We start from the raw sequence: 25,895 nt of genomic DNA on the forward strand, positions 1-25,895 counted from the left end.
GGCGCTCCTTCACCCTGGTACTAACTCCCCCCTTACACTTGAAGCAGATCCCATCCTTTGCCAGTCCAAACAATCCTGTCATTTCTTATCCATTTCAGGGATCCAACTGCACAAACAAACCCTGCTATCTATATTTTCAGACCCAAGTGATACAATCTATGGTTTGTTTTATGTTCCGTTGTCAAAATCAAGATCAGTCACAAATAAACTCAGCCACATTATTAGGTACATCTGTTCAACTGCTTGCTATAGCAGTATAATATCTTTTCAGCCAATCACAGAAACTCAATGCATTTCGAGAAACTGATGAAGTTAGCCTCAGATGATGGATCTGAGTGTATTTCAGAAAAAGCTGATCTACAGGGATTTTCACGCACAAACATCTCTAGGGTTTGCAGTTAGTGGCAGTTCTGTGGGAGACAATGGATCGTTGATGCAAGAGGTCGCTCAATATGATATGCAACAGCAACTCAAGTATGCAGATCATCTCTCAAAGCACAGCACAGCACATCAAACATTAAATGTACAGTGTGTAGGATTTCGCAACATCTCGTTGAAGCTGCATATTGCTGCTGAGTGTCCCCCACTTCCAAACATGTATTTGAACATATGCCGCCTTCAGTTAGCATTGAAACTGAAATGGTAATTTAGTTTTCCATTAAATACATGACTGCCTACATAAAGCCAACAATGAGTATAATAATTAATTAAAATACTAGCGTTTGTTTTTGTCCCCTGTTTTTAATCTCACCTCCTTCTTTGCATGTTCTCTCTGTTGGTTGAACTCTTTGACCTGCTCAGTCAGACTCTTCTTTGTATTTTCATGGGAGTTCAAAGATTCTTCAAACTGAGTCCGTAAGTCCTGCAGCTCAGACTGAAGGGCAGCCATTGTGTTCTAGAACACAGAGGAACACAAAATAATAATCAATTGATTTGAAGAACTTAGTGCAGAACAGTAACAGCTCACTTAACCATGTTGCATTTTACCTTATCCTGCTCATGTTTGCTGAGTGCCTTCCTCTTCGCGTTTTCCAGCTCCATATCTGCTGCGGCCAAGTCGTGCTGCAGGGAAGTTAGCTTCTCTGTGAGGACGGCCTTCTCGGCCTCCTTCTGGGACAAAGCCTGACAACATGCACTTGTTTTCATTCAAAAAGTTTAAAATGTAATGTTTAAGAGGCTGTGTGTGAAGAGAGAAGCTGCAGCTCTTATAAAACTTTTTAAAAACAAAATTACAAAGACAGCTGTTTATTAGACTTGCATCTTAAATGATATGCATTGATTAAATGTTGTTTTTGTGTTGACCTGCCAAGGGACTGCAGATGCTAACATTATAAAATGGTAAGATTTAAACTTTAAATTCTGCACTGACCCTCATCAGAGAGTTGAACTGAATGTGGTAGGAGAGATCTTGTTTACAGACAACCCAAAAACATATTAACTTCCCTGCATGGAGGCTTAATAATAATGGACCGATGGAGGTCACCACACACACCTGCTGCTTTTCACTCTCCGCCTGCAGGAGGCTTTGGTTGAACTCCTGCTGCAGCCTGGACTGCTCCTGTTGCACCTGCTGCAGCTCCTGCTGGCTGCGCACACGCAGCTCCTCACACTGTCTCCACAGCTGCTCTTGAGCCTGCTCCCGCTGAACCTTCAGCTCTGCACACTGCTGCTCCTAACAACCACCAAACACATACACACACGCTCATTAGTTAATAGAAAATGAAGCATCTCTAATGATTATGTCAGAGCAACAGAGAAACATGGATGCTGTAGGTTACATGTTTTTGGTGTTTGGCTTCCAGCTGCTCTCTGTGCATTTGCTCTTTGCTGTTCAGGCTCAGCTGGGCCTGCCTCTCCACCTGAGCCAGCTTTTCCTCCAGTTTGCTCCTCTCTTGTGCAGCTTGTGTCGACTGGTGTTCAGCATCTGCCCGCATGCGAGCAGCATCACCTGGACAGACAAACAAACCCACGACCAAATTCTCATACATTTGCTCAAGAGAGAGACACGAAGGGAAGACAAAGGCTCAGCAAGGTTTTATTTGTGTGTGTGTGGGGGGGGGGGTGGTTTATTTATAGGGGATACTAATGCATGGCTGTCAGTGGAATATGTTAGCTTAACACCACTTATCTGATTCATGTGTTTGTGTGGAGCAGTGGGACACTGGTCAGCTGAGAAAGCAGCTCCAGTGATCCTGCAGCCCAGGATCAGAGCTCACAGCTGTTGCAGAGCTCACATCTGAAATATGGATCTCTAGTGGGCTGTTGGAAAGGCTTCATGGCCAGGGGGCTTGGCATGGAGGAGAGTGGGACCTCTGAAGGAGGGGACTACTCACGCGTCAAGGCCTCGTTAGCCAGGAGCAAGCCGTGCCTTTCCCCCTCCATCCTGGTGTTCACAGCCTCCAGAGACGAGGCAAGCTCCTGGCTTTCAAACAGAGCCGTCTCCAGGGACTCCTTCTCTGCTCTGGAACACAGCGGTAAAGTGGTTGGAGAGCTGAAAAAAGAGCCTTTGAACCACTAGGTGTAGAAGGTTATAAAATCCAATGATCCATCATGAGCATAGTTTCCAAATAAAACCATGTTACTTAAAGACTCTTGTTACATGAGACTCACTGAGCTTTACAAAGTGGAATTTACTTTTTTTTTTAAATATCAAAATGACCTTAAATACACATTGGCAGCTGGTCTGACTTACACAAACACACACACACACACACACGCTTGGTTGTTTATGATGCTTTTGAGGACACAGGACTGATTTATATCCATTCCATACTCTCTTAACCATAACCATAACTGATACATACATAAACCCAACCACGGTTATATATCTGAAACTAGCCCCGAAGATTTCAGGGGTCCAACCACACATAATATACACAAAACACACTCAGACCTAAGTGCAAGCAGCTCCTGCGTGAGACCACAGGTCTTTCGGTCAGCGGAGTTTCGCCTGACATCCAGAGCAGCCTTTTCCTTGGCCAGCTCCTCCTTGTCATGGGTAGCTCTCTTTAGGGCTGTGGTCTGTGTTTCAAGCTCCTTCCTGCACGCACTCAGCTCCTCTGACACACTATGCATCTGCTTGTTGACCTGGAGACAAATACACACACATACAGTTTAATAAACAAGATGCCAGTAAGTACTTAATTCATAATTTTTCAAGAAGCTAAGCACCATAAAGCACCAGATAGTGCGCATGAAAATGTTGTAATAGCCATTAAGAGTCACTAAACCTAGAATAATTACAAATTACAAAGAAAAAAAACGATATCATGAAAAGGAAATACTAAGCATTAGGATTTAGGACTGCTTGGGTGCATTTCAGTGTAAGGTTTTCAATACCACACGTAACACAAATATGAACAAAACACATTTTGTTTTTAAATTTTCTATTTCATTTTTGAGCAGTCCAAGTCACCAGAGTCCAAATTGAGGTTGAGTCCCCAGGGTTTGCGCCTGAATTACTGAGGATAATTCTGAGTCAAGTTTCCATTACTATCCAAGTTATCAAGGCTGAGTCTAGATCGAGTTACAAGATGGACTCCAGTGCTCCACTTAGAGCGGACATAGAGCACAAATAAAACAGTTAAAAAGACATAAAATTGTCACCAACTGTTTAATACACTGTTTATTTTCAGTGTATCTGGAGTTCATTGTAAAAATCAATGTCCACTAAGTAAACAATTTAGGAAGTCTCTTTGGGCATCTTGACACTATGAAAATATGTAACTACACTTACACTTTAGCATACATCACATACCAAATGAATATGTCCTAAACAAATAAAAAGTCAGAGTCCTCATCTTCAACTTTGGAGTCTGGATGAAGCAACAGCTTGAGTCCAAGTCTGAGTCATCAGTGCTCAAGTCCAAGTCGAGTCACAAGCCCAGGATTCGAGCGCTGCTACTACAACTGCGTTTCCACAACTTGAGCCTCAAGAGCCACAGTGAGAGGTGACTGTGAAGTGCCCTTTAGACGAACTGCCTTCACTCAGAATGCTCTGTTGTTCATTATGGAACAGTTCATCACCTTCAGTTGGAGAGTGATCGTGCTTTGCAATATTCAAAAAAAAAACACACATCTGAAGATGTGGCTGAGAACAAGCCAGCACTGTGGACATGTCTAACCACCATGTGCAATTTAGGGTATGACTGCAATCTATTAATGGACAATATCGTATAACTGCAATACACAAACATGCAAGAATGTGCAACGATAGCTGCACTGTATGAGGCAATGTGCAATTGTCACTGTTGCTTTACATTGTTTTTAATTTAGTCTATTTATGGCTGCACTGTGTACTTGTGCTGAGAAGCATAATAGTGTATATGTGAATGACCTTTTTCTTGCTGACATTAACTAGGGACTACAGATGGACCTTAGCCTATGGTTACAATCTGGCACATTTACATTTAAAGCAGGATTTTTACCCAAATTTAACAGCTTTGGAGTCACTGCAATGCTTAAATGGCTTGTTGTGGGGAGATTGGGGGGCTGTCTCCACTACCTCTATTGTCGGATGGTGGAAACCAGCATTGCAAGATCAGGGCCACACAAACTCCCTAGTCAGGTACAGGCCATAAGATCAAGACATTTATCTCAGCAGCATCGGCAAAAAAAGAAGCAGAGTAAATTGTTGTCAGAGGAAACGAGGAAGAGAATGTTGGGAATTGAAAAACAGAAGCATGCAAAACGGCATGGACATGGCTTCACGACTGGTGTTTGCCGGCTCCATTAAAAACATGGAGAGGGGGAGCGTCAGTGAGGATAAAACCGTAGACAAAGGATGGTGATGTCGTAAAAAATATGCACTCCAAAACTGTAGGGGGAAAAAGTGTAACACACTTCTTATGTAGTAGAGTCAAACAACAACCGGTCATGATGTCGTGACTCCCATTTTGAAGCCTCTAGATTTGTGATTTGGCCAGAGCCATGTTAACAACATGGATGATACCAGCTGTCAATCACACTGTTGTCCGCTCATGTGCCATACCTTACCATGCATTTTCCTTCAAATTTCCCTCTGATTGAGACCATTAATTCCTCAGGAAATTGAAGTGAGAACTTCCAGACTTCTTTTTGCAACTAATATATTATCACTTTCCATTTGGGTTAAGAAGGAACCTGGAAGACTATGTCTATTTTCTACACAGTCTCTGGGTAGCGTAAGATGGTCATGTATAAGATCACCATGTTTTTTTCCTATCCACTACTTAAATTAATATGACAAACAATGTGACACATTATGTAGGAATAAAGATGAGAAAGTGGGCAAAGGTGCATTTTGGTGAGGAGCATGCTGAGTTTCATTCAACTGCAAGAACAGATGAATGTTAGAAGGTGCTGAGATGATGCTTCTCATGGGATTTCTCTTTGTATAAATGAAGTAAACGCATCAGGCACTTTACTGTGGGAATCGTACTGAAATGAAAACATGATACTGTAGCGTTGCAACATTATTTAAGTCACTGAATCTCAGTGACCTCTGCAGGTCAATGTTGAAAACTTGAGAGTAAAACATTTTTCAGGGTGATTCATTTTAGGAATTATGATTATTTACTTTTTTCCAAAGATTAAATGAGAAAAAAAAATTACTCATTCACGTATATCATGTATATACATATACAGTTTATATGGAGCTAGAGCCTGGGGCATTTATGCACCTTAGCAAAAAGACTGGAATTGGGAAAACAGCTGTGCTCTGTCAGAAGCTAAGTCAGCCTATCAGCACCTTAAAAGCTTGAAATTCACACAGTAAATCTTGTGTGTTTATGCAAACCCTGAAGTGTTAAAACAACAAGAAAGTGCTTTTACAAGAGGGGTTACATGTAGGAACCGTTTCGCGGCTTGATCGGTGACATCATGAAGTTGTCTGACAACTGGTGACAAACCACAACTTTTTACATAATTCACAGATCAATGACGAATGACATTTTAGTGTATTGAATAGTAAACGTATAGAGGTGCTGGTTTCCTTCTGCTTCCAATATTCATGCTGACCCAATATTGTGGTGTTGGAGGCAGTGAGAAATCTGTTACTGGAATAAAAATCAACACATGCCTGGAATACAGGACTGATGCAGACCCACATTTAGTATGAACGGAACTGTGGGCATAAACGTGCATGTGAAAACAGCTCTCTGTGGACAACCTGGCCCTTAGCAGAGCAGGGTCTGTCATCGCTAACTTTGAAGCAAGAGTTGCTAATAGTGCTAAATTGATGGTGATGTGATGTCTGACATGGTTTTGAGCACTTCACCCGACAAAAACAGAGAGACTGACCTTTCCCAGAAGCTCTTTTTAAAGAGTGTCAGCTAAATACATAAACGGCATTCAACTGACTTTGATTGCGCCGGTGTTGAAATTAGTTTGAAAGTCACATAACACAAAGCAAAGCAATGGACCCTTAATGCAGTCCCGCAACGCTTGTTGCCACTCCACTTAAAGTGATTGAGAAGCATTTCAGTTGACGCCCTAACTGAGCTGAGTTCCCCTAAAGCCATAAATGGGCCCCTGCCACTTCTTATGTTTCACTGCAACAGAACACTTAAGAAGCTAAATTTAATGCTGATGGGATTTTGAACCTCATGCTAATTAAATATTTGCACATAATGTCTTTCAGCTTCTCCTCAGGTAAATACTGAAGTGGGTGAGTTAAACCAATGCTATGAATGTGACTGAAGCACAAGCTGGATGTGTGTGTGTGTGTTCTGTGTGAGGCTCAGTTAAATGGACACCCCAAAGCTTGTTATATAAACGGCTGATTTATTTTCACAGATAAGCCATCTAAAAATATTTGGATGGAATTTGTCAAATTGTTTAGGTTTGTTATAGTCAAGCTGAGCTCAAAGTGAGTATCCCTGTTTCACGTTCAGAATAGGAAATAAAACAGGAGAGGATTCTTTTCATTCTTCAGGGGACGACACAGAGAGATCTGGATTTGCTGAGAGGAGAATGGGAATTCTTTAGGTGTTAATTTATTGGCTCGTTCACCGAAACCCCCGACTGAATATTATGTGCCTATCTATTTATCTTACCCAGTTCACATTTGTTCATGTGGATCCCTTGCTTGTTATGTCCCAAGTTTCTCATAAAGTACATAAACTACTCTCTATATCCCATTAGAGGGGAAAAAACGTGGCAGATGTGTGCGTATCCAACACATATTAACGTGACAAAAAAGAACACCATGAACCTGCTGAAAGCTATTAATAACAAAAACTCTCCCAGGTGGTGGGAGCTGGAAGGCTGGAGGCTGGAGTGTGAGAATAGTTGGGGGTCTCTGACCTGAGAGTGCTGCTCCAGGGCCTGAGCTTTCTCCCTCTGCAGCAGCCTCATCTCGGCCTCAAGCTTCTGGCAGAGAATCTGTAAGTGGCTGTGGGAGCTTTCCAGGTCTTGTCTCTCAGTGAGCAGATTCATTATCTCCTGCTGCACCCGTGCCGTCTCCTCCCGAGCTGCTGCCCGCTCCACTTCAGCGTCCCGCCTGCGTCCGTCAAACACAGCCTTCTCACCTTCTGTCTGTGAGTGCAACGAAAGATTTAGCTCATGTTCTGCTTTGAATCAATGCTACAACTCTTATACTATATATATATATATATATATATATATATATATATACATACTGACCTGCAGCAGAATACGATTGAGTTCGACCTTGTCTTTGGCTAAGCCTTTGCTGAGAGCAGCCATTTTGGCCAGAGAATCTTTAAGTGCAGCCTCTTGATTCTGCAGTTTGGTGAAGGCTACCTCCTGTGCAGCTCTCTGTGACTCCATCTGTGGAGTGCATCATGATGCGTGAACATTGAGAAGGTCTTAACCAGTACCAGGTAAGGTTACCTGGTGCACGACATGTGAAAAACGTATGTAACAAAGCAGAGAAATTTTTAACCAAGGCACATGTGAGGTGACCAAAACCTGTGAGCTGTAGAGGTGACATAAATCTAAAACAATGTTTGTGTCTTCTCCTCTTTTGTTTCAGGAGGTTTGCCTGAATAATGGAGGTTCTAAGCTTATTTCAGTGTAGTCAAAGACTAGATTGACCTAATTATACAGTCACAGTATCAGAGGATGCACTGAAATTACTTGCTACATTCCAGAAAGTTAAGATATTTTCATCTCAGGGTGACACCCAGAAAAACAGGCACCGGGCAAAAGATGCTGCCTGTGAACAGCCGGTGAAAGTATACCTTGCTAAGAGCCAGAGCAAGACTGGCCTTATCCTCCTCCAACACCTCTTTCTGTAGAGTGATTTGATTCAGATTCTCCTTCACTGTCACCAGCTCACTTCGTAGATGAGAGTGTTTCCCTTCAAGCTCCTCTAGGCTCCTATTGCTGAAACACAAAATGTTTCACACACATGACCCTCTCACACTATTCCTCTGTCTCTCACACACACAGATTATTTGTATAAACAAAATCCCTTGACAGTAATCCATCTCCACTTTGAAAGATGTAGAAATTTGGTGCCAAAGGCCACAACACTGAGGGAGTTGCTTTTTTGTTGTATCGCATGTCCCGCTCCAATTCTCAGCTAATCAAATTTTTTAAGCAAACGCAAAACAAGTTTCCCTCTTGCATGAGTGCAGTAATGCAATGTAAATCATTTACATTTTCATCCAAATGTCATCTGGATAATGACATGTGTTACTGATCTGAACTCTAAATAAACGGAGCTTCAAAACAATCACGGGGGACGGGATGTGCTCAACGGTCATTCTTCTGGGCTCACGCTGTACCCTCTCTGGGCCTCTGTGTGTTGGCGTGTTAGCTGCATCTCCAGATCCTCCCTCTGCTGCCTCAGGAAGTCCCGCTGTCTTTGGAGCTCCAGCGAGGAGCCCCGCAGCGCCTCCAGCTCGGCACGCTGGGAGTCCACCTCCTGCTGCAGCCCTGACAGCAGCTTCTCCAGACTCTGCTTCTCACTGAGAGAGATGGAGAGGCAGAGAGAAAGGCAGAGGGAGAGGGAAGGTTGAGTGCAAGTGTTGCACAATGAGCATCAACATCAACATGAACATCACACTTTTTCTGTAACCAATATCAACAGAACACAACATCTCACAAACATCTCCTCAACACTGTTGTGCAAATATTGTTTTTGGATGAGAGTGCTTAATTAAACTGTACTGTAAATCCAAAGAACAATATTTGTCATCATCATCATCATAATCGTTTTTTCCAAAAACAACATTAAGGCCTAATGGCATTTTTTACAAAAACAGTCTAAAAATATGAAAGCCAAGCAAAAGTATAACTTTGTATCAACAGTTTCTGAAGGCCTGACATGTTTGAGCTGATCTGTGACTCCGTCAGTGTACCTGGATATGAGCTCCAGTGAGCGACAGTATCTGTTACTGTCTCGGACACTTTCTTCTACCACCTTTTTAGCCTCCTGGTTTTCTCGGACAACTTCCTGAATCTTCTGCTCAAGCTCCCTCCTCTCAGCGTCCCTCTCCTGCATGTGATTACGCAGCATGTCCACTTGCTCGAGGGCAGCATCCAGACTTCCGTGCAGGTCCTGTGGTTTGTATGTGAAAACATACACACGTTAATAGTTTGAGATGTACGAGTGAAATGCATCCATTCCCTACTGCTTTAGGGACGCAGGGCTGCTGGTGCCAATCCCATCTGACATAGGGCTGGTACAGGTCACCCGTCCATCGCATGGCCAACATAAAGAGAGAAACAACCATTCACTCTCACATTCACATCTACGGAGTGTTCAGTCAACCTCTGCATGTTGTTGGACTGTGGGAGGAAACCGGAGAACCTGGAGAAAACCCACGCACACACGGACAGTGCTAACCACTTTGCCATGTGACCCCATTCGAGCGAAATGTTATTACAAATGTTAAGAATTGTATTTAAAAGTTGCAGTGTGTAGTTTCTATTGTTGTTGATGTAATGATCTGCCTCTGTTGGGTTTTTTTGTGAACAGAAATGATGTAATATTATCTGCATGCTGCGTAATTCATCTGAAAACAGGCTCTGTCAAGCAAAACCTGACCGAGGGAGCATTTGTGTGTATACAGCAGCACAGTGGAGGGCAGGGACAAGAAGCAATAATCTGGTCAAACTGCTGAAAAAGCAAGTTTTTTGAGCAGCCGTGGTTACTTCTGAAAATCACTCCCTGTGTGCAGTGTTGGACTTGAGATCTAAATACTGCTACACTGAGAAACGCAGATAAAGTTGTGTGGAGCTGATGGACTCAATCAAGTTTTCCATTACAGTTTCAAAGCTGATTTTGACAATTTTATGGATTCAAATTTTTATTATGTTAAAACTGATAAGACACTATATTGTTGCTATGTTGGTCCTGTATATGCCTTCACTACGTTATTCTCTACACTGGGATGAAATGAGGGCTGTATTTGTAGCACAAAGGAATTCTGTCATTCTTTCTCCAAAACAATAATGAGAAGAATGTCTATGATGTTGTGATGCAACATCAGCTCAGATAAAAAAAATACCTTTGTCTTGCTACTGCTTAGATGCGTGAAAGTGAACATGGCCAAATTGCCAATCTCAAGGCCTCAAACCAGGAGTTCAGATCTTTATGGTTTTTATAACTTTTATGTCTTTATCTTTGCTGTGTAAATAACGTACCTGTGTCTGTTTCTGGTGCTTGGAGAGACTATTCTGCACAGCCATTAAGGTGGTGTTCTTTAGAGGAGACCGGCCATGGAGAGGTGAGGAGAAACTTTCAGAGCCACTGTCACTTTCACCACCAACCAACTGGACATAGGTAAGGGGATGAAAATAAGTATCATTTATAAACAATAAACTATTCATCTTAGATTGATTCTGTTCTGTTTCTGACCTGATGGACATGACTTAAAATCTTTTGGAGGGTTTGGATCTCAGTGTGGAGGACCTCCATCTCTGCTCTGTCCTCTGTTCTCCTTGTCTCCTGGGCAGGAAACCACTGAGGTCAGATAAGCAGCACACATAGAGCAATGCCTGACATTCCCCAGACTGCAGCTCTCTAGACAAGGAAGTTGTGGAGTTTATCAAACTTAAGGTCCAGATTACAGCATATTTTCGCCCCTTTAACCACCCGTCTATCTGCCACCTCCCACTTTTGAGTCCCGGGGTCCCACCATCCTGTCCAGACTGATCTGCATGCTTGTGAGGCTGGCATCCTTCTCACTGTTCTGGCTCCTGAGGTGCTTGACTGTGTCGGACAGCTCCAGGATGCTAGGACACAGCGACGATGTGAGAGAATGGACAGAGAGCAGAGTCACACACAAAGTTCCTGGAGACACTGGAGATACGAAACTCCTCTACTAGACCATCAACACTATCATGTTCCCCATGTGTAGAATCATGGGATTAACATAGACTTTTGATAAGATCAAAAGGCAGCTTAGTTCCACAACACAAAGGCACTGGCATTCCTGCAGTTATTTGACTAAAGTGCACAGGAGATGGCACAAGACACTGGAATGTTCTTTATCATCACATGAAAATAGTTTGATGTGCAGGATTTCAATGATCAAAGCCCACTGTTTGTATGCAGTCATAGGAATGGAACGATCAAATGGTCGCCCTAGATTTGTCCTGAAGCTAAGTCATTTTATGAAAGTCTATGACACTTCTGACCAGCCTGAAGGATGAACGTCAGGTATCATAGTGTCAATACTATTTATGGCGTGGAAGCTATTTCCATTAATCAGTAACAGTTTTCGGCTAAAGTGGGTACTGTTAAACATCACTAGGTTCATAGTGATACAGGATTTATTTTTAATACTACACTACTCTTCAAAAGTTTGGGGTCACCTATACAATTTTTTGTGTTTTCCATTAAAAGTCACACTTTTATTCATCAAAAGAGTTACAAAATGAATAGAAAATATAGTCAAGACATTGACAAGATTAGAAATAATGAATTTTATTCAAAATAATAATTTTGCCCTTTTGTCAAAGAACCAGCAAAACTGTTTTCAGTTGTGCTAACGTCATTGCACAAGGGTTTTCAAGGGTTTTCTAATCATCCAATAGCCTTCTAACGTGATTAGCAAACACAATGTACCATTAGAACACTAGCGAGATGGTTGCTGGAAATGGGTCTCTATACACCTATGTACATATTCCATTAAAAACCAGAAGTTTGCAGCTAGAATAGTCCTTTAACACATTAGCAATGTATAGAGTGGATTTATGATTAATTTAATGTTATATTAATTGAAAAAAGTGCTTTTCTTTCAAAAATAAGGACATTTCTAAGTGACCAGAAACTTTTCAACGGTAGTGTATAGTGAATATTGAATTTTGTTGTATACTTATACAATGGTTGTGAACATATCTTAAGTCTAGGGTATCAGTTGGTCAAAGATGTATGTTTCTTCAGGTACATGAAGGTCCAGTGTGTGACATTTTGGAGGGTTTATTGACAGAAATGTCATATGCTCTCATAAGCATGTCTCTGTGTGTGGGACCATGTTAAAATAAAGGTTGTTTGGTTTCTGTAGCTTTAGAAAAAGCCTTTTGTAATGTACTTCAAGGACCGTGTTTATGTAGGCCACCTTCTTTCGACAGCAGCCTGATCAGAAAAAGCACTGAGAGCATGCTTTGCCTTTCATGTTCTGACACAGAATAAAGAAGAATGACATCCCTCCTTGTTTGCAAAGGCCACCATAGTTCCCTGACACACAGCAATTGGAGCAGTGAGTGGAGTAGTCTTCCATTAGACTGGCGAGGCAGCCTCCTTATTAGATGTCACTAATACACACACTCAGGCACACACACTGAACTTCTCCATTTCTTATTTAAAGTAAACTGGACCTCTGACGTAACTGTCGCTTATGATGATGTTACCTGGAGTTAAGATTGACTTTCTCCACATCCCATCGACCCTGAAGCTGCATGGCCTCTCTCAGCTTGTCCTTCAGCTGCCTCTCCAGCACTGACGATTCCACATCACTAGAGGTGCTCCCCTGTGTTACTCTGGCCTCCAAGCTCATGCAGGCGACATGCAGCTGCCGGCTGACAGCAACACACTCCCCTCGCATGTCAGACAGAGTCCTGTTGAAAAGACATCAAGCTTTACACGACGTGTCGTGACACATGAAAAGTTCGAAAGTGTAAGGAACATGACGTGCTGCATTCAGTCATACACTTGTGAGCCATTAGTCTTATTTAAAAAAACAGTCTGTTTGTATTTGGAAAGGATCAATATCTTTAGCGATTAAGCTCTGGGATCAAGACTCACTTTGAAGTGTCTTCAGTTTAAGTTACAGCACAGCTTTTGACATAATCACAGCTGTCTATAAGCAGAGCAATCATTATTAAAGCAAATTACTCTTCACTGCTGCTCACAGGGGTTCAGTGTGATCGAGGCCATGTCCTACAGGGCTGAAGCTTTTTCCTGATGGATGATTTCAACAGTGCAGAGAAACACCTAAAATCATCCCCCCCCCCCCCAGTGATGAAACAATGAGCAGGGGACTGGAGACCCTGTTGACCTTCTCCACTTTTATCCTTGGTGAAGAAAAATGCACTGTGGTTGCAGTCATGAGCGTGACATAGAAAAGAATGGGGGGGTTCTTGTGAAATCCCGGGTAGCTGGGGGGATTCTGGCAGCATGCCACGCTCACCTGTCAGTGAAAGTCCTTAGCTGGGTGAAAGTGCTCTGCAGGGAGGAGGCCTGGCGCCACAGAGCTCTGACACAGGCCTGTTCACGACTCAACCGGGAGGCACACGTCTGCAGAGAGAAGCAGACAACAAGGGAGAACCAGAGACTGGAGGCTGGGTGGTAAGGGCTGCTTTCAGCAAAACGATGGCACCTCTCACTTTATTGTGATACCAAACAGATGCAATACTAGAACTCCAGGATTCATACTGGCACATATACAAATAATTGGATTTCCCTGAATCGACAGATGTAGCCCATTTACAGCACGAACGCCAGATTGTTTACACAAAATGTTCCTCCCCCTCAGCAGTTGGAATGTTTTCACAGGAAACAACAACTCAGAAATCACAGCGCTGAAATGAACAGGGAACGAGAGTGAATTGACAAAACTGGCTATGAATGGAATTCCTACCCCATGTGAACTCGACTGGAGTTTAATTGCACAATCGCAGTGCAAAAAGGGATAAAGTTGAGCTTCCCCTGTTGCTTCTCTGACACAAGCACCTTCATTTTGTGTTTTTTTTTTTTCCCTCACCTCTTGCTCTTTACGCAGTCGGGTATCGCACAACTCAACATCCTCGCGGGCCTTCCACAAGCTCTCTGTTATGCCCTGGTTGACGGTGCCTGCCTGCTCCAGCTGTTCCCGCAGCACAGAGTTCACTTGGCTGAGGCTGGCACACCTGGAAGTAAACGAGCCTTGTGACTCTAAGAAAACATTTGGCATTTCTTCCCTGTGATGAAAACCCTCCTTACAACAGCAACCAAATGCTGTAGTTCATTTTATGTGTGGCTTTGAGATCCACCCGTGTCAACCAAATTTACAGGGTGAACATGTGTGACAGTTTTCTAAAAGTCTGTGTCGACTTAGATTTAACTTCGACCAGATCTACCAGTAGAGTCATTTAAAAAAAAGTTTGCATCATTCTCACACTGAACCCTCACATGATGTTACAGTAAAGCATGCCACATTTCTAAGTTTGCTAATAGGTCTGAGACTGAGCCAAAACCATGTTTGCATGTATGCTATGATATCCAGTTGAAAGGGAAGTGTGACGCAAGTAAAAGAGGGATTCAATATTTCCAATAATAAGCAGAAACATATCACGGATGGTCTTAACGCTACACTTACATGTGTTTAAGGCTTTGTAAAAGCTGCTGTGACAAATAATGTTAGACAGTGAAAATGATCAGATCCTGGCAAAGGTTTGACCGTGGGCATTTCAAATAAAGTTTCATGACTGCATAAATCATAGAGCATTAAAACCTGGCCACAGCTGCAGAGGTAGCCCGATAGTTAATGTGAAGCTTCATTAAAATGCTTTGGAGAGGAGAGCCAATGCAGCCCCCAATAATTTTCTCTGACAAATTGGACGCTGACACTGTTTGCCAAGGGCAGGTTCTGCCTTCACCCTGTAGCAGAGGCAGGAAACTAAAGAAGTGCTGGGAATAATCTCTGGTCCACATAAGATATTTTCAAAAAATACTTCAGCTTGATTTCTACTCTTCTTAAAAATAAACAAAACAAGTACTTCCTCAAGTTATAGTTTACATCTGTATCTGTCCAAACTCATTTGTATATAGAAGAGGTCAAATATGGCCAGTATTTCCTGCATTGTGTGCTCCACATTTTCTCTAAGGGAGAATCTGAGTGGAGTGGAGTCATCACACAAGTGTACCCATTTGTTGCAATTAATGGTTTAAAGTGACTGTAAAACAAATGCAGAGATTCTGCTCTTCACGAGAGGAAGAGCAGTTCAGAGCGTGGCTGTTCAGGACTTTTCAGGCATGTCTAAAAGTATGGCTAAATGATGCATAGGAGCCACAGTCAGGATAACTCCTCAAACATTGTAATGACATAAAAACCTAATTTATGAGGAACTGGTTAAGTAAAGGGCTAACATTTGAATTGTGGTTAGGTTTAGACATTAACAGGTTATGGATAAGGCTGTCCAAAAGAATGAAGTTGTGTACGTGTATGTGTACGTGTCATTCAAGGTGGTTAGTAACACATTTTCCTCAGGGGAGACAAAGTCAGAATATAGAGATATTTTTATCACTTTACATGCACTTTAATTGTTACATAAGTTTTCCTGACTGAAATTAAATTATGGACAAAAACAAGTTTGATGAGGTCACGGTGACCTTTGCTCCACAAAATATAATCTGTTTATCCTCAAGTCCATGAAAAATGTAATGCAACTCCCCTGAGTATTTCATATATCACATTCACACGGATACACAATATCATAGATATACACACAGACAATCTGAAAACATGTAGCTTGTACTGAGGCATAAGCACTGGATTCCTTTTTCATGGACTTATCATTGTAAACATTTAGCATTTTTAAATAGTGACATGACTAATTGCTATGAACAATGCCCGTCACTGACCTCTTCTGCTCCTCCTCGAGCTGAGCAGACATGTTCTGGACAGCCATGTTGAGATCCTGCTCTGTCCGCTGATGACGCTGGACAGTGTCCAGGTGGGCCTGCAGCTGAACAAACACACGCACACACACACACACACACACACACACACACACACACACACACACACACACACACACACACACACACACACACACACACACACACACACACTAACGTTACTTGCATCCTGACATACAGTACATGGTAGCAGTGGTCCGTTAGCAGTTACCTTTGACAGAAACAGAACTCAGTGAAAACCTGCAAAACCAAAGTCTCTCTGGGGGCAACACAGCCAAGACTAATATTTGGATGAATTAATTATATTGAAACAAAATCTCAAATCTTACTGCATGAACATGAAAATCTGTGTTTTACTTTCCAGTTTTGCATGATTCCTTTCATGGGTGTTAAATTTATGACAGCGCAAAAATTTTACTTGAACTAACGAGCATAAAGGAAGTACCTGTACTGCAAAAAAGTACACATATATGTATTATGTTATATACTATATATAATGAGAAAAAAACAAAGCTCTGAGCTGCAAACCATCCTTGCAAGGTCAGGGGGTCATGCTAAGTCTCACTTCTCTCGAGAAACACAAATTTTCACAACAGACACACACCCCTTAGCCAGGCACTGTCTATATGATGAAGGAGGAAGTGAGGAAATGACAAGGCAAGAATTGAAACACACAGAAGCAAAACAGATGCCAACTGGTATGGACATGGCTCCACGGCTTGTCCATACGCGGCCAGGCGAGAGGAAGGGAGGGAGTGCAAATAGTGAGGATAAAGCGGTAGACAATGGAAAGATGGATGTTTACAGTGGTGTCGTAAACATATGTACTGAGCTGAAGGGGGAGCTCCGTAGAGAAAGGGGCGAAAAAGAGCGAAAAAGCAGCTCTGTTTTAAAAGAAAAAAGAAAAAGCTGACAATGTTTAGTGTTGGTGTGAAAAACACCACCATAAACATTTATCCTTCCATTGTCTACCACTTTATCCTCACTGTTGTAATGAAAGGATTCAGGAGGGATTTTAAACCTTGAAGATGCCACATATGTCCACGTACCATCAATCTCATCTTCTCCGACTCTGAAGTCTTCTCCAGTACTTGTTCTTCTAGTTCTCCACACCTCTTCTTGTATTGAAGAACCTAGTGTTAAACAAGAAAAGATGAACAGTTAATGCTTATAATAAACCATTTACATCTCAATCAGAATTGCAAACTTCCTCTCAAGTCACCTTGGTCTGCAGCTTCTGAACAAGTTGGGCTTGTCTCTGCTGGGCCTCCTGGTAGACCTGCAGTCTTTGGCTGTAAGCTCTCTCCTTGTTCTGCAGTGACACGCTCTCCTGGTCCGAGTCCACTGTAGACTGCAGCATCAGCATCTGATCAAGCTGGACGGAACAAAAAAAAGAGCCTTACAAAACTGGAGAGTGTGACGATATGTTGCACATTGTGAGAGATGGCACACAGTCATTTGAGCCAGAGGTTATGTACTTTTTTATACTCTAATCTGATCATAATCACCGACAATTGAATCATGGATGTTTCCTCATGGTCTGGAAAGTGAAAATTACCAGATTTCTCATTTTTTAATGAAATGAGAAGAAAACTTTTTCCTAAAGGAGTTTGTGGTCTCAATCATTAGTTTAATCTCCAATAAAGTATGATGATCATTTTATAAATAGATGATAAATCAGGGTCTGCCTTGGGGCATGGCTTCTCTGTAATTGACAGGGGGTATTCTTTCCTCATCCAAATATGGTCTCCTCTGATTTCATGAAACAATCATGCCACAGACCAAATGCAAAAGTTCAGCTCACAAACCAATGTCTGATGTAAGAGTGGATTAGTTAGTTGAAATAATAGTTTTCACAAAAGGAAGTCTTGTTAAGGAAGTCGCCTGGTCAAAGAAGAGGGAGTTTACGGCGGAATAATAGCGGAGGAGCCTAGATTAAGAGATGCTCCATCCACATGAATAAATATAGATATCCTACACTTTTTATTTTCTTCAGTTAGACATAAACCATGATGTATAACTATATGATTGTCTTTGAATACATTGATTATCACAGAATCGTTGTATCGCGATATTATTGGTGTTGTGAACCATGTATCACGTATCTATTCCACCCCCTGTACAAACACTTAACGATAAAGAAAATAATTTATATCAGTTAATAACTACAGCCACACGATTCAGTGATTTAAATACAGAAGAGAATGAATATTTCACAGAATAATAAAAGCCTTAAGAAGCTCAGCATTTGGATTGACAAGACACATTTGGTAAAAAAAAAACATTGCCAACTCAGTGTGAGGAGTGAACAAACAGTAGCTATCTGATAACGAGGGATAAGTGTAACATTAATCCTTGCAATGTCCAAGTACAGCATGTTTAATCTTAATGCATGTGTGACAGTGTGAGCAATGGAGCTGCCAAATGCATCTCAAAACAAACAAGTATATAAATCTACTGGTCTTTCTCATTGTGAAATATCATGTCCTTTTCCTGTATCTGAAATCAAAATGTCCTGTAACCTCTCAACCTCACACAACCTAAACTCCCTCTGCACCACCCACTCTCTATCCTGGTGCCAGACACCCTGTCCTCACTAATACAAACCACATGGCCCTGGAGCACTACAACGCACTGCGTGCCTCCAGCTGCCCTTGCCGATTTCTCATTTAAAAAGAGAGGAAGAGAGACCCCTCCCCTGCTACACACTCCAAACCACCATCCAAGCACTTCAAATCAACCCTGCGACCCACTCCCTTCCTCCTCTCCTCTGTACCTCATCTCTTCTCTGGGTGCTTAATCTCTCCAGCAGGCTCCCAGAGAGCCAAGACAATAGTCTCACTGTTCAACACTGCACTACGCCACTTTGCCACCATTATTAACACATTTCCAAATGCCCTTTGCAGAATTTTATACTACAAACTACACTAACAGCCATCATGCACTTGGCTCTGTGCTTGTGGTGTTTTTCTCTGAGGACCTCGAGAATACAAAAGCTTCTTTTTACTGCCTGTTGTTGAGGTGACAGCTTTAGAGACTGAGAAGGGAGGAACAGCATGGGCGGAGAGTTTGAAACGCACAGAGCCACAACAGCTGTGTTTAAAGGGAATCCTGAAAACAGCTGTGTGCGGAGCATTAGTGATTATGCATCTTTTCAAATATTTTGGCACAAGTAGGGCAATAACATTGACTTACTAACAAGCGTGCACTTTATAAATACACCTTGAAAACATGACCGTTGTGCGCAAGATTTAGTACAGTAAATGAATACAATACACATGCAGAGGAGAGTTGCAGTGGGGTCTAATGTTGTTACAGCTTTGGGGAGAAATGGACCACAGTACAACTGAGACCCCATTGCACTGCAAAAATGTAATACATGGAGATTTATTAACAATAAATCAAAGTCCATCGCACTTGAAGACGCTTGTACGTATGAAATGCAAAATTAGTTACGCATAATTTGTCAGTGGTAGGAACTTATCCTTGAAGAAGCTACGAGGCCGAAATCTTCCATGTTAGTACAATAGAAGCTTCTATCATGAAGAGGTTAAAACAGCACTTTGATTAGATATTCATTTGATCTGTATTTCACTCATATTATACCCTATTCTACAAGTTAACCTAGTTCCCTGGTGTCCTAATGTGACATGCTTTGGTCCCTGTTCAGAACGCTCGTTGTTGAGTGCCTGTCTCTTTAAATGCAAATGAGAGACAGGAACGGCAGGTAACAGTAGTTAGCATTTTGAAAATCCATCATTATTGCCGTCATATATAAAATGTATCTACTGGACACTTAAATCCTCTGAGGCTGGAAGTTTGTGTAGAACTCTGTGCTGCACTGTGCAGCCAAGAATAGAACACTTCACGGACTTCCGCTCTTCCGGATACTATCGCCCTCACCTGCACTCTCAAGTTTTTTAGGGATAAAGCGGAGCTCAGTGAGACAACAATTCCAGGAATATCTCATTGTGACGTAGCAATGAGTGTGGGAGTCTACATCGTGTGTTTTATCTCCTGTGCTTAGACTGAGGCGGACCACAAAAACATGACTGAGTCACAAATATAAGTTTTTTAATTATTTAAAAAGTTGATCTTGCATAATATGTTCCCTTTAAGCGCAGTACTGTAATTTCCCTTGACCCTGATCTCTCAGTTATAAAGAATAACATGTCATAAGACCCAGTTTGAGATAGTACATAATGTACTGTAATGTAATGTAACAGTAACAAAGGTAAGTTTTAGTTTTGATTGTACACTGCAGATGCAAGAGAGTGAAATTTCACCTCAGCTAACTTGATATACAGCTCCGCTGATGCTGGATTAATGGGGTCACCAAAACCCAGGCTTGATATGGCCCCAGTTCCATGATCAGTGGTGTCTGATCAGAATCCAGTTCACTGCCACCAGTTTGACTGAGGGTGGAGTTTGCATGATCCCCCCTGTGTGTGCATGGGTTCTCTCCAAGTTTCCTCCCACAGTCCAAAAACATGCAGATTAGTTTAATTGATCAATGTATGAGAATGAATGGTTTGTCTCTCTGTGTGTTTGCCCTGCAATGGAGTGGTGACATGACATGACATCTGGGATTAGCACCAGTTCGTTAACTCATTTGTAAAGCACTTTAAAACAGTGGACCGAAGTACTGTACAGAACAAATAAACAACATACAGAACAAATAAAAGCTCACACGAGGCAATAAAATACATATAAAAAAAACAAATCAAATTCATTAAATGACATAAAACATGGATAAATGTAACAGTGAAACAATAAAACACAATAAAAGAAAAGAAAACAAAAGAAAATAACTTAAACCAGTTATTAGAGGCCTGTATAATATACAGAGGCAGATTATTCCACTGTTTAGGAGCCGCAACTGTGAAAGCACGATCACCTCTGAGCTTGTGTGTAGTTTTTGGCTCACTCAGGAGCAGCTGACCTGAGTGAACGGGTGGAGGTGTGATGGTGTAGTAGCTCAGAGAGAAAGGGCGGGGCAAGGCAATTAAGGGATTTAAAACAAATAAAACCATTTTAAAATGAAGTATGCTACAATGGTGAAAATGTCCCCAATTTTTCTGGTTCGCTAGTTAAAAGACTTGTGTTTCACACAATCTGAAGACAGGTGACGAGGGACCCACTAACTCCTACATACAGTGCATAAGTGCGTAAGGTGACAAAGGCATGGATTACTGTTGCCTCGAGAGAACTGGCTTTATTTTGGCTAGCTGCCTCAATTGTATGATATAAAGTAAATACAGTACATGCAGCACGTCATGTGAGTGATTTGGTCAAAAACACCCAACTTTCGCCACTTTTCCACCGAGTGGAATGGTTCAATTTCAATCGCTGCAGTAGACGTTGCCTTTCCTTCCTTGATGTGCACTCTATGACCAAGTGTTCCTTCCTATAGAAACTCCTAAAGGTTCCCACTTTGCCCTGATGAGGAGAGTTGTTTGTGCTTTTTCCTACATAGCTGCAGTGTGTGGGCTTCTTGCCAGTGCCTCGCCCCTGCTCCTCACACTACAGAGAGGACGCTTTTTTAATGTTTTCTCCCCAGTCAGCTGTAAAGCAAGAGGCCGGGGGGCTGCTCTGGATTAGCCATGCTCCGTGCAGGAAGCTCCCAAGAGGACGCCATAGCGGTCGGCTGTGGAGACCCCCACCTTCAACTAAACTCTCCTGCACTATACCATCTACTCCCTTGCCTTGCTTGCGTCATTAAATATCATTGCCCTCAACTCAAAGTAAGCTTGAACTCATTGTTATTCACAACACATTCATCTAGTGGTGACTGTAAGAGGGCAAGAGGGAAAAGCAATAATCCCAGTTCTCCATCAGCTCCAAACTCAGGGACGTACTGGCCTTACTGGAGGCCCAGAAGTGTGCTCACTGAACACCATTGCTATTTATGATCTGCAATCATTCTTGTGAAGCTTTAGCTGCCTTGTAAAGCAAGCTGAGCCCAATCCCAATGTAACCTGACGTTTTGAGGTAATCTATTGCCATTTTGCAATAATGCTCGAGATGCAATTCTACAAAAAAACAGCCTCTTTGTCATGGTATGTTTTATGCCTCCATATGGTTGCTAAGGTTCCTGATATTTATGTTTTTGTTTTTTTCAATCCCAAGTATCTGTTCCTTGAGCTCTGCTTGTGTTTCCAAAGTAAAAGAAAAAACTGCTCAGCCCCTTACAATGTGCTTTGAATTAGCTTTTTATATTTCTTGATATTTATGATTTGTGCCACTCCTTGCATTGTCTCTTTTGATAAATATTTCAAACAACATCAAGGGATAATCTTGCTTTGAATTATCTGCCAACAAGCAACAAGAGAATGGTTTTCGAGGCCCTTGAGAAAGGATTTGGTGTTTGGCCAAAAGTTGCTGCTTTGCGCATGTGCTAGATTAAAATCCAATCCATTACAGTTACCGAGTTATGATTACAATGGTCTCTCAGTGACCAAATGTCACAACCTTTGGAGATCTGATAACACCAGTTTATCTGCTCTTTCAGAGTTTTGTTTTCTTTATTTGGAAAAGAAACAAAATAATTCCTACTAAAAGTTGTAATATATTAATTTTTGTTTTGTTGTAGTAAATTATATTCCTTAATAAAAAATCTCCTACTCACCCATGGCAACATCTGGCCATGAGTGCACAGTCCAACCAGCATGTGAAGGGTTACAGCTGCAATCGTTTTCCCTGGCTTGGCCTTGGCCCAGAGGCTTAATAAAGGGAATTAATGGAGTGCACTATCTGTCAGATTCCTAAACACAGCTGGAGCGGATGTCCATCGCCCCCAAGCTGCCCAAAAAACTTACTATCCTACTTCAACAACATACCCCCCGCCCCTTCCCCTCACATTACCCCCGGAGTGCTGCTGACTCTGTGAAACAGCCACAGCTGATTGTGAAAGCTGTTTATGTATCATCACTGACCATAATTACACAATGTGGGATAACAAACAGGGAGAAGTGAAGTGGGGATGGGGATGGGGATGGCGGGGGGTTGGGGGCTGCTGTGCATGTGTTGCCATGGAGTGAACCCTTTTGGTTGCAGGGACAGCTGCTGTGATGGCACACAGGGATAAAAGTGATCTGTGTAAATAGAGCCAAACTAATAATACATGCTGTGCACTCACAAGCATGCGTCTGGCCTTGCACCACAAATCCCTCCAGCAAGGACAATGCCATACAGAATCCTATACACACAAACACATGGTTAGTTCAAGACTTCATGTTTGATTAAATCATTTTTTCACAAGCAAAAAAAGAACTGAAAAGTGTGCTTAATGTTTGACTTTAAAGTCAGGTAACATGAGTGCCTGAATTCTAAACACTGAAAGGGTTTAATGCAATACTTTTATCAAAAAATCTACAATGGGATGGCCTTTTAAGCATGTTTTCACTAGGGAAACCAATTAATTGTTACAATTTCATGATAGTCAGACCTTTTTTGGCAGTGTTCCATGTAAACTGCAGCCTAAATGAATGGGTTTGTGCCAGGAGGAAAAACAAACTTGGAATCATTGGTGGGAGGCAGGGGTAAGAGGGGACAGTAATACAATCCCTAAAAACAAGACATCAGGTCCAACAGTGTTTAACAAGGCCCTAATGCAAAGACCCAGGGGTTTCAGGATTTCAGAGTGTACTGGCAAATAGCAGTTGGTGTCAGAAATCATTCAGCGAGAGTTTATCTTTATCCAACCGACTGCCACGCTGCAGTATTACGCAGGCAGTCGCTCAGTGTTCAGGCACTGGGGTATGGAGGTCTACGTCTGAGAAAATGCACACTGGCGGAGCTCCAAAAGCAACACGGAGGGTTCAGAATTCAAACCAACACATTCTCCAACCTCCTGAGGCCATCCAGCTCACAAACTGGGTCAAGGTTTATCCAGGTTCAGGTGCAATTGTGTAGGGTCACTAGAGATGACACTGAGTGACTTAACAGAGGCACAGCGGGAGACTTTCAGCGTCCAGGTGTGACTTCACCAGTAACTGCATTATTAATGTTCTTCTGAGAGGTAAAAGACACTCAAGTAAAGCTCCGGGAAAATGAGGATAAAATGGACAAATTTAGGATATGAATGCTTCTCAACTGTCACATCCTGTGGAATGACTTCATGTGACATTGTAACATGATGAACATTGGATGTATTTCATCTTTAAAACTCAAAACATGCTTAGTGGAATACTTGACATTTTGGGGATTATACACTTTCCTCTGAGTCTGTAGCCAGCTTAGCACAAACACGAGAAATAAGGATAGCTAGGCTTAGTCCAAGCAAAAAGTCCCCTACGACTAAAATTCACATTACTACGAAAGCAGAAGTAAAGCTTTTTCTTCGTTATACTAAATCGAGGAGCGTAAAGGTCCTCAATTGTGCCAGTCAGTGTCAATACCGTGCCGATTTCCTTGCTGTAAGGTGTCATTTTTCTTGGCTACTGAGATCTAATCATGCCAGCATCGAAGCATGGAAATAACAACAAACAACAACAAAAAGTTTTGCATCATTACATCACATTCACTGCACAAATTACATTTCACAAGTTGAGAAGTGATAAAAATTAAACTCCTGAGCGAAGAGAACTGCCTCTTGGTGGAGTTCTGCTTCCTGATTAGATAAAGATTTGTAGAATAAAACTGCAGAAAAAAGATTTTGTAACAATTACCTGATGAAAAAAGATGTGGAATTACAGCTGTATATATATATACTGTATATATATATATATATGTATATATATATATACATATGTATACATATATATATATATACATAAGGTCGTTAAACCACTGGAATAGACAAATGATCTTTAGGGATGCTACACTGCAGCTGGATGTTTAGTCATGACCTTGAGCAATGAGCAACTTATAAAGACACATTTCAATGACAGTGTGTACAGTTTTTGTGTAAAGTTCACTGGGACAAATGTTGATTTGAAAAAGTTGGTCACATGACCTCATAGACATTGCTTGCTCAAAAGTTGATTTTCAATTAAATAAACATGTATCAAGTCTGACAACTTCAATATCTGTATTAATAAGAACTTCTATTCTTCCATCCATTATACAAACGTAAAAACTTTTTTTTTTACCATCAGAAAACAAAACCCCTGCAGAAGAAATAATGGTTTACTGCCAATTTACTTGAAATCATTAATTTCAATGAAGAATAATTTATATATTGTTCCTACTATTATTGTATGACACTACCAAAAGCCAGTGAGCAATTACACTGAATTATTGCTCAACTGCGGTGAATATGAATTGTCTGGATGCGCTCCCAAAAAAGCTAAAACATCCTGACACGGGCTTCAAATTATGATTGTACACACAAATCAAAATGATCACACTGTATATGATTTATGATCCCTTTGGCAGTAAACGCTGAGAGCGAACGTTTAATGTACGTAAGACTTTGCGCCAATATGCAAGTTTCATCCCAGTGCCATAGTCATAGGTCTCTAAAGCATAGCTTGGCACATCACATTTAACATCGCATAAAAAGCAAAGCTGTCAAACAATCGTGGTGTTTTGCAGATAAAGAAAACAATGAGGAGGAGGAGAGGATGAGAGTTTTCACTGGAACAGACGAGTCACAACACAAGGTCTCACGATAATGAACCTCATGACTTGTGAGATGGTGAAAAAGATTTCAGCTGCGTAAACAGCTAGGATTTCTCTTTAAATACTACTACCGAGTGGTGTGAGCATCGTACACCTACCAAGTGTGTTTTGGATGTCAATATTGGATTAATAGTAAATATTAATCAGCATGCATGTTTCTACAGTTTTCAGTGTATGTAAAATAGTATAAAATACA

At 41.6% G+C, this 25,895-nt stretch overlaps 1 protein-coding gene across 1 annotated transcript in view; it reads right to left on the bottom strand.

The window, feature by feature from the left end:
- crocc2 (ciliary rootlet coiled-coil, rootletin family member 2) overlaps positions 1 to 25,895 on the bottom strand; it is a gene marked incomplete at both ends in the record, with an annotated part of 43,431 nt that overhangs the window by 13,503 nt on the left and 4,033 nt on the right. The window contains 20 exons of the mRNA XM_083888251.1: positions 752 to 895; positions 988 to 1,122; positions 1,493 to 1,672; positions 1,779 to 1,948; positions 2,334 to 2,461; positions 2,894 to 3,087; positions 7,285 to 7,515; positions 7,624 to 7,770; positions 8,184 to 8,328; positions 8,733 to 8,915; positions 9,309 to 9,508; positions 10,597 to 10,725; positions 10,811 to 10,900; positions 11,091 to 11,187; positions 12,808 to 13,014; positions 13,587 to 13,693; positions 14,160 to 14,304; positions 16,019 to 16,122; positions 17,125 to 17,208; positions 17,298 to 17,450. Coding sequence (XP_083744377.1) covers positions 752 to 895; positions 988 to 1,122; positions 1,493 to 1,672; positions 1,779 to 1,948; positions 2,334 to 2,461; positions 2,894 to 3,087; positions 7,285 to 7,515; positions 7,624 to 7,770; positions 8,184 to 8,328; positions 8,733 to 8,915; positions 9,309 to 9,508; positions 10,597 to 10,725; positions 10,811 to 10,900; positions 11,091 to 11,187; positions 12,808 to 13,014; positions 13,587 to 13,693; positions 14,160 to 14,304; positions 16,019 to 16,122; positions 17,125 to 17,208; positions 17,298 to 17,450 — 2,973 coding nt within the window. The remainder of the gene's footprint in view (positions 1 to 751; positions 896 to 987; positions 1,123 to 1,492; positions 1,673 to 1,778; positions 1,949 to 2,333; positions 2,462 to 2,893; positions 3,088 to 7,284; positions 7,516 to 7,623; positions 7,771 to 8,183; positions 8,329 to 8,732; positions 8,916 to 9,308; positions 9,509 to 10,596; positions 10,726 to 10,810; positions 10,901 to 11,090; positions 11,188 to 12,807; positions 13,015 to 13,586; positions 13,694 to 14,159; positions 14,305 to 16,018; positions 16,123 to 17,124; positions 17,209 to 17,297; positions 17,451 to 25,895) is intronic.

Source organism: Microchirus variegatus (assembly GCF_963457635.1).
Source record: "Microchirus variegatus genome assembly, chromosome: 4".
Classification (NCBI taxonomy): Eukaryota; Metazoa; Chordata; class Actinopteri; order Pleuronectiformes; family Soleidae; genus Microchirus; species Microchirus variegatus.